Raw genomic sequence first — 9,166 nt, forward strand, 5'->3', positions numbered from 1 at the left:
TCCCAACTGGGGCACCACAAGCTTCCATCCTGGGTCCCCTCCTATTTAATGTCTTTACCAATGACCTTTATACTTCTTGTAAACAATACTTCCTCATCCAATATGTAGACGACTCGACTCTCATCTCCATCTGAGACAATATCGCCAGTCTCCACACTCTTATTCAACAGGCCTTCCTATCCACTGAACAGTGGTTGTCCAGGAATCTACTCATTCTCAACCCTAATAAGACCAAACTCTAATTATTTTCCCCCCTGATCTTTCTCTAACCTCAAATCCAACTTTACTATTACTTCCTTTAATAACACTGTTATCCAACCTGAAGCTCACACTAAACTTCTTGGGGTCATCATAGATGATGAACACAAATTCAACTTGCACATCCTCCAAAGCATAAAAAAGACTCATCAGAAACTTGGTTTACTGCATTGCAACAAAAAAAATCTTACTACAAATGCCAGACTCTCCCTTGCACAAGCTGTTCTCCTCCCCTCCCTTCCATATGCTGTCCCAGTACTCATCACCATCCAAACTACTACTTTAAACAAACTCCAACAAACCTACCACAAGATAGCTAGATCTATCACAAACTCTTTATACAATACATATCACTGCCTTGCCCTAAATACTCTCCACTGGTTAGAATTTCCCCATCTTCTACTGCTGTCACAACTTCAAATGTTACACTTCATTCTTTACAAACTTCGTCCTGCCCTGCTCTCTCTTCCTTCATCTCTATATACACTCCTCCGCGGACTCTCCGTATCTCTAATCAGCAACTACTACAAATCTACCAACCCAAAAAATAGCTGGCAAACTCCTATATAAACAGTCCGTCGCCCAAGCCTGGAACAAACTTCCAAGAGACATTTGTTCCATCACTCACCCATCTTACTTTAAAGAAAAACTCAAACTTCATCTACTCAACTCCAAAATATGTCCTTGTCAAGCCCCTACTTAAGCACCCCACAGCCCTACTATATACCTTTTCAGTCCCTCCACATACAGCTAAGTACTCCACTATTGTGGATACTTATTAAACTCTACAATCAATTCTGTTGGACTTAACTCTTTTTGTGAATATGTAAATATATTTTTAGTCTGTAAAAATACTGATGTATATATCATGTGTTTGCATTTCTGCTTTGTCTCTCTAACATTCTTGTATAACTGATTTTGACCATATTTTTTACTCAAATGTATGATTCTCTGTAAACTGTTTTTTTTTTTCGTTTTGGAGGTTTCTCCTCGGGTCTCCACTGAAAATGGGCCACAATGGACCAACCCGGTTAATAAATGTCAATAAATAAATAAACAAATTCCATGTTGGCTGAACTGTTAAAACAACTGTCTGCTGAAATGCATTCAAATACTAATCCAAAGTGATAAAGAAAAGGGGGGCATCAGATCCTGTGATATATGTAGAAAAGGTAGTGGTTGAAGTCTCTGTAGATCTTTAACTCAAGCTGTCTTGTATTTGAGGAGGTTGGCAGGTGTTTTCAGTGATTTTTTTAAATCCTGAATTAACCTCAATAGATACACGAGCAAGATACTGCAGCAGAACAAAGCCTTTAAATGCGCGCATGGTACACACGTCATTTTATGTTTGCAGCCTCCAGGCATACAGATTGATTGATGTTTTTCCTATTTTTTTAATTGTGATGAAGAAGGAGGTTTCATTATTTTTTTCCGTTATGGAACCTTAACACTAAATGGAAATAAAACATGTAATGAGACAAATGGAGGGGAGAGAAACTGTTTTGTTCTACTTTGATGTACTCAGGATGATGCTGATGAGCCGTAAAGAGCTACGACTGAAAAATCCAAGTTTATTACTGTGTGCATGGCATCTAGAAGGTATAGGTCTTTTGTTTAAAACACGATTACTTGGATAATAATTTTAGCTTTAGACAGTTGCAAAAGTACTGTTTCCCCAAAATAAACAACTTCTATGCTCATATATGACCCTGCAAATTTATATAATCAGCTCTGAAATCTGTATAACTCAGAAAAAGAAATATGACTTGTGATTTCACAATGAAAAATTTATTTATTTTAAAGCCATTTCTGAGTTTAATTTTAATAATTCATTTTGTTAATCAGGTATGTAAGTTCACCATTCTTGAACTCTTTTTTTTGCCATAATCCTGGCCAAATGAGCAATCAACCACCTTGCTTTGGGGAATGGGAGGAATCAGAGCAATGTGAGAAAATGTATGTCGATACAATCACTGAAATGCATAAAGCCATGCGTAGTGCATAAGCCTGTGCAGAGCAGCATCTTCCGCCAGTCAAGATGGGAGTCACTCACAAGCTCCTTAAGGTTCAGCAGAATAGCAAGGCACTCATAAGCAGCAATGGTCAGCACTGCATGTAGACACAGTAGTCTATGGGTGCAACCTATGCAAATTAGACCCATGCACACCTTGGTGCAGTCTCTGTATGTGATCAAGCATGGTATCATGATTTTTACATGGGTGCACCATACCTGATCATGACAGAGCAGTGTAGAAAGTACATTGTTGCATGCAGCTGTTAGCTATGTGACCTCGTTATTTTCTACATGGCTATCAGAGCAGGGGAAGTTGAGAATAGCAGACTGTGCCAATTACGGCACATCTGCTGTACTCACCTTTTGGCGCTCAGATAATAACAAAGGTCATCAGCAGTACTATGCACAGACTGTTTGTGTGTTTTGTGTTTGTGTGTGTGTAACTATGTTTTTGGCAGCATTTGTGCAAATGTGTATTGTGTAAATTTGTGTGTATGTGCATGTGTGTGTGTGTGTGTGTGTGTGTGTGTGTGTGTGTGTGTGTGTGCGTGTATGTTTAGGTATACTCATGTTTCTGTAGTACTATGTATTTGTATGTGTGCAAATGTGTATGTATGCACACACTCACATGCTCTCCCATCTGCGTAACACTTGAGTATTTGTGAACAGTGTACACCTGTGTATTTCCATGTGTGTGTGTTGGGGGGGTGAGTGTGTGGCTGATATACACTGTGTTCATACCCGCATTACATGATAACACAGGTAGGTAGGGTGCCCATCCTCAGCTGTTTGAACTGCTGGTGACTAATATCTATGAAAATTAGGTTGTAGTGTAGGTTAATGTCATGCAGTGTTTTGGGTCTATGTTTACCGATCAAAGAAAACAGTCAGCAAATATCTACTCTCTGAACATTAAGCATCGAACGTTCATTTATTGAACAGTCATATCATCATAAAGAAAATCAGTGAATAGTCATAGTTCGCCAACAACAAGGAAATACCACATAGTACAGGTACACTACAGACTAAACATGCTGATATTATTAATATACATTTGACATGTTATATAAGTGCTGTAACCCACCCAGGTGGGGGGATGCACCCCTGAACTATATATACCAACTCTGAGATTGCACTACAGTGTGGAAAAGGGCAAATTTATAGATGGTTTTGTTTAGTTTATGTTATGCAGTGTGCACTTGAGAAGGTGTGTTTCCGAACATTGCTTTTCTTTGCTTTTACTTTACAGCATCCTTGGACATTCGTGATGTTGGCCAGCTATGACTATTCACTGATTTTCTTTACAACCATATGACTGTTTGATAAATGGACATTCAATGTTTAGTGTTCAGAGAGTAGCCATTTTCTGACTGTTTCCTTTGATTGGTAAACATAGACCCCAGTGTTTTCATGCCAGTGAACTACAATGTTGTTCATCAGTACAACCTGGCACTTCTGAACAGTATGCATTGTGCTTCTGTGCAGGGTTTTATGAATTCCAGACAGCATCTCAGAAAGACAATTGATGTAGTATGTATCTATCAACTGCTTATGTTTCAGCGAGTCTCCACTAATGCATTGGTAAGGTTCTGAATGCTTCATTACTTGAAGTATCAGTAGTACCAGGAGACAAGGCTAAAGAGCACTTGTGGAGTAATCCAAATGCAGCTCAGGAGTAAGAACTGAGTATGGCTAAGGCAGTCATGTTACCACAGTTCAGTGGTTAGAACTGAGCATGCTTAGGACTGCCATGTTACCTCAGCTAAGAAATTAGAACTGAGCATGCTTAGGACTGCCATGTTACCTCAGCTAAGAAATTAGAACTGAGCATGCTTAGGACTGCCATGTCACCGCAGTTAAGGAATTAAAACTGAGCATGCTTAGGACTGCCATGTTACCTCAGTTAAGGAATTAAAACTGAGCATGCTTAGGACTGTCATATTACCACAGCTCAGCAATTAGAACTGATCATGGCTAGGACTGCCATGTTATCTCAGCTCAGGGATTAGAACTGAGCATGCTTAGGACTGCCATGTTACCTCAGCTCAAGGATTAGAACTGAGCATACCTATGATAGTCATATATTATCCCAGCTCAGGAGTAAGAAATTAAATGCCTGTAGTAGGCATGTTACCTCAGCTCTGGGTTAAGAACTGTTCATGACTACAGCAGTCAGGTTACATTTGTAAAGAAAACAAACTCTCACATATTCAGCAGCTAAGGGAAACCCAGAAGCAGGGTGCATGTGGCATCTGTGCACATACAGTTCTTCAATACTTTGTTAATACAATTTGACCTCAGTAAGGAATGAACAAATTGTAAATAAATTGTTAACCACAGGCAAATGCCTACTGCCTATCTGTTTCCATATTAGCAAAAAGATGCTCCCACAGCCTAGCAGCAAATGAACATGGTTAGAATGTTACTCATCGTGAAGCCACTTGATAAAACTTCATACCTGCTAAGAAAGGTATGATTAGCATGCACAAAGTGATATACAAAGAAAAAAAAATGTTGTCCTTGATTGCATGTGGAAGCAAAATTCTAAATGTAATAAATGTGCTTAAAAGAGCTCAGAAGTGTTACTTACAATTATTGTTTTCACACATTTTGCTCTGCATCCAAGGTACATTACCCTCGTTCCCAGGAGATACAATGTGAAAAGGCAGGACGTTTTTTCTCCTACCTGTATGAAGCAAAGAATAAGCAAAAAACAATTTAAAGGATAATGCTTACAACACAATAAATAAAAGATGTACATATTTGATGTATGGTATGATTTATAAAAAAGATACTGCCTGTGGAGTTTCAGTGAATGGTTAAACAATGATTTCAGCATATACAAAACCTCAGAATGCTTTAGACCATTAAACCCACCTGAAGTCATCCCCTTTTATGCACATAACAAATACACACACTCCCAGATATCTGCATAAATATATTAATAAAACTTTGAAATGCCTTACTTAAGCACACCACGTATGCCCTCACATATGAATATACACGTGCCAGCACTAAAGGTGCTGCAAACGTGCAATGGTGGCATTTTTAGTTTTACTAGATTATAGTCAAGACATGTTTCACAATGGTCTAGGGGCAGAGGGACTCTGGGGACTTTTTGGAATTTCAGTGACACTGCCCATAGTAAAATTAGCACTAAATCTGTCTGCAAGTATGTTAGCTATGTCTTTATGGTCAGAGTGGAGTAATCACATTTTGGATTAGTTCTTAATAGTGCAAGCCATTATTTCTCACTTTCCTAATGTAACTAAAGAAGGATTTATACTTACCTTTGCTTCTTTAATCAGTGTTGTTATCCAAATAAATGTAAACATAAAAGATCCCATGGCAGCTATCAAAAATAGATGGGGAAGTTTCCTGATGCCCTGGCCAAATTTTTCATGGTACTATAAATACCACCTTGGGTCTCCTCTGAAAACAGACTACTAGCCTAATAGGACTAACCCAGTAAACAAAGAATAAAATTAAAAATAAATAAATTTCAAAATCTGACATATATGACCCTAAGATGTTGAGGTTGAGAGATACACTTTATAGGATCTTGTTAAATTATTTCATGTACTTACTAATAAGTATATCTTTGGACTATGTAGTTAATGCAGGATTGAATTCAGTTAGGTAAAGCAAATGGTGGAAACACAGGCTTTACTCACACTGCTGTTACATCTCTACCACCTTTTGGAATGCTTTATGCACACTTAAATGCGTTATTTGCTAAAATGTAACAGGAAGAGTGTTCCAAAACTAACTTAAACCTCTATGATGACTTTGGGATATATTTTATTCACTAGTCGATGACTGAAGCACATGTTGCAACTTATGCTACGTTTGTACATTTACCAGTATGAGACACATGGATGCATGTCTCAGTCTGTGAGCAAGCACTGCTCATACATTGGACAGGGAATGTACACTTCCAAGTCAGTTTAGGCAACATAGAGAGTTGGAGTCAATGGTGCAGTTTTCCTTGATGATGTCCAGCAAAGAATAGAATTTTTGCCAGTCAGAAACTCATGTATTAATATTGACTGCAGAAATATTAGCAGCTGTACTGAATACAAACCCAAAGGAAGTTTCTACCTGCAATGAGTTGTTTTGTATTATCAAGAATGAATGTTCATTTCTATAAAGACAACCTAGTTTTTAGATGGTTTTGACCAGGATGTAGTGTACATGCAATTCAGTTATGAGCTGGTTTTTACTAATACCTCCTAATAGTTTTATAGATTCATCCCCGAAAAGTTTTGAATTACTGAAGGATGCGATATTTAGGGCATGAGCAGAAAGGAAACAGTGATGGATCACCTACAGCATAAAGTCTGTTAACAAAAAGCATAGTGTTTTCTTTGTAGCATTAAGGTGTATTCCCATAGCCGGAAGCCATGACTGCAAATTGTTGAAGCCATACCTCTCAGCTGTGAAGAATTTCCAGAATGTGCATATTTTATTATGTTTGGTCTTTCCAAATATAAATAAGAGTTTTCTGGCAAATCATTGAAGACTGCAGTAACTGTACAATGCTAGACATTTGAGTTTCAGACATCATATCCTTCAGAAAATGCATGCTAAGGAAAAACTCTTATTCTATCAAAACTCATATTCTACCAAATTGTTAAATCCCAGAACTTTTACGAACATTTCCAAGGGTAACTACCTTGGTCTGGCAGTTGGCTTAGATGATGTCTGGCAGTTGGCTTAGAGGGTTAAGGAGCTGTTAAAGAGCTATTTCCTGTGGTCTGGTGGTGCAAGGTTTGATTCCTTCAGCCCCCACTGCATAACTGTATGACTCCAAGGTGAGCTGATTCTGAAAAAGGTCTATGGAAATCAGTGTTCTACCCCAGAAAATAAATAAATACAAATACCTGCTATTAAGCAATGGCATTGCAAAAGTACAAGTGCTCACCAACCCAAACTCAGAGAACGGTAGCCTATGGAAACCCTGTACGAGCATGTAAATAACTGTATAGAAACAACAGTACCAAATAGAAATAAACTCAGGATAAACTCCAAAAACAAGCCCCCTTGGTAGAATCTCAGTAAAAATAAGTTGTACAACAAAAGAAAGAAAATTGAAAGCACTATGCCCAAAAGACAGAAACACCCTCATCAGTCTCAACAAGCAACTCAGGGGACTAAATAAGTTTACCAAAGCAAGCTCTGAGGCAAACATCGCCTCCCAGGCTAAAAATAACCATAAGGCATTTTTCAGTTATTCATGCAACTGCTGAACTAATAGTAAATTAAACTTTCTATACCAGACTAGGGGATATAGTAAATTTTCTGGTTGATAAATTTAGCTCCAGTGTTACCCCCCCCCCATCACCCCTATTACTTTTAGGAAATACCCTCTATCATTTCTCTCCCAAACTATCATGAAAGAACAGGTCCTCAATGCGGTCTCCACATCTAAAAACACTGCATCCATGAACCCTAATAATATCCCAGGATGCCTCCTAAATAGCTTGAAACATGACCTGTCAGGCCCACCTGAAACTCTATTCAACCACAGCCTTCAGACAGGCTTTGTCCTTAGGGAATGGAAGACTTCTATGATCATCCCTCTACACAAAGGTGGACCATCAACAGTCCCAGGGAACTACAGACACAAAGATTTGACTAGTCTTCTATACAAGACCATGGTAAGAAGGATCATGGACATGATAAACATTGACATGGGAAATCTTCACAAACTGGACCTATCCCAGACATGATAAACATTGACATGGGAAATCTTCACAAACTGGACCTATCCCAGACATGATAAACATTGACATGGGAAAGCTTCACAAACTGGACCTATCCCAGACATGATAAACATTGACATGGGAAATCTTCACAAACTGGACCTATCCCACTTTGGTTTTGCTAAGGGCAGGTCATGCCTATTAAACTTGGTGGACTTTTTCGAGAAGTTCACTAGAGCCATGGACGAGTGCAAAACTGTACATACTGCCTACCTTGACCTAGCAAAGGCAACTGATACAGTACCTCACTGAGATATTATAAACAAATTCACAAATTTAGGCATAAAGCCCTGTGTCATCCGATGGATATCCAAATGGCTTACAGATAGGACACATGAAGTTAGGGTGGAGGAAACCACCTCCACCAAGAAGCCTGTTACTGATAGCAGCCCACAGGGCTCAGTAATGGAACTTCTCCTGTTTGGAATATACTTCTCTAAAGTCAGTGCAGAGGGTCTTTGCCTGATAAAATCCACTGAAGACTGCAAGCTGGGTGTAACAATTGAATCCCCCAAAGATGTGGATATCTTCTAGCAGGGTGCCAAAATCATGGCTTAAAACCCAATGCAAAAAATGCATAAGTATTCCTTTTGGGAAGATGACCACCCATGCAAATTACAGCATTTCTAGCACTCCACTAGGAGTAGAACCAGTGGTAAGGGATGTGGGAACTCAGGTTGATTGTAACCTGGACTTTGATAACCATGTGTCCATTTTAGTGAGAAAATCCTTCTACATGCACAACTAATAAGTACGGGCATGACGTCCAGATCGAAAGAGATCATAGTCCTCCTACACTAAGACCTCATTAGACCAATAATTGAGTACAAGGCACCTTTCAGCATGTATCTAACCAGATAGTGGTTCCCCACTAAAAGAATACTGGATATAATTAATATGTCCTATGCAGACCACTTCTAAGCCCTGTCCCTGTACTTGGTCTCCTACTGACCACTTAAGGGTGATCTATGCCTAACCTAAAAGGCATTCTCTGATCCAGCCCTGACGGATCTGCTACACATCTGCAAAACAAGAAGCACTAGAATTACCTGATCTAAGGATCTAAGCCTAGTCTGTGACATAAACAAAACATTTTGGAAGGGCAGGAATGTGTCTCAGGGATTACCTC

The 9,166-nt window shown here is 38.9% G+C and overlaps 1 protein-coding gene across 1 annotated transcript in view; it reads right to left on the reverse strand.

Moving 5' to 3' along the window:
* Positions 1–9,166, reverse strand: part of STAB2 (stabilin 2) — a 922,612-nt gene that overhangs the window by 382,869 nt on the left and 530,577 nt on the right. The window contains exon 37 of the mRNA XM_044087850.1: positions 4,863–4,958. Within this exon, the coding sequence (XP_043943785.1) occupies positions 4,863–4,958 (96 nt within the window). The remainder of the gene's footprint in view (positions 1–4,862; positions 4,959–9,166) is intronic.

The sequence above is a fragment of the Protopterus annectens genome, chromosome 11.part0 (genome assembly GCF_019279795.1).
Source record: "Protopterus annectens isolate FY-2018-M chromosome 11.part0, PAN1.0, whole genome shotgun sequence".
NCBI lineage: Eukaryota > Metazoa > Chordata > Ceratodontiformes > Protopteridae > Protopterus > Protopterus annectens.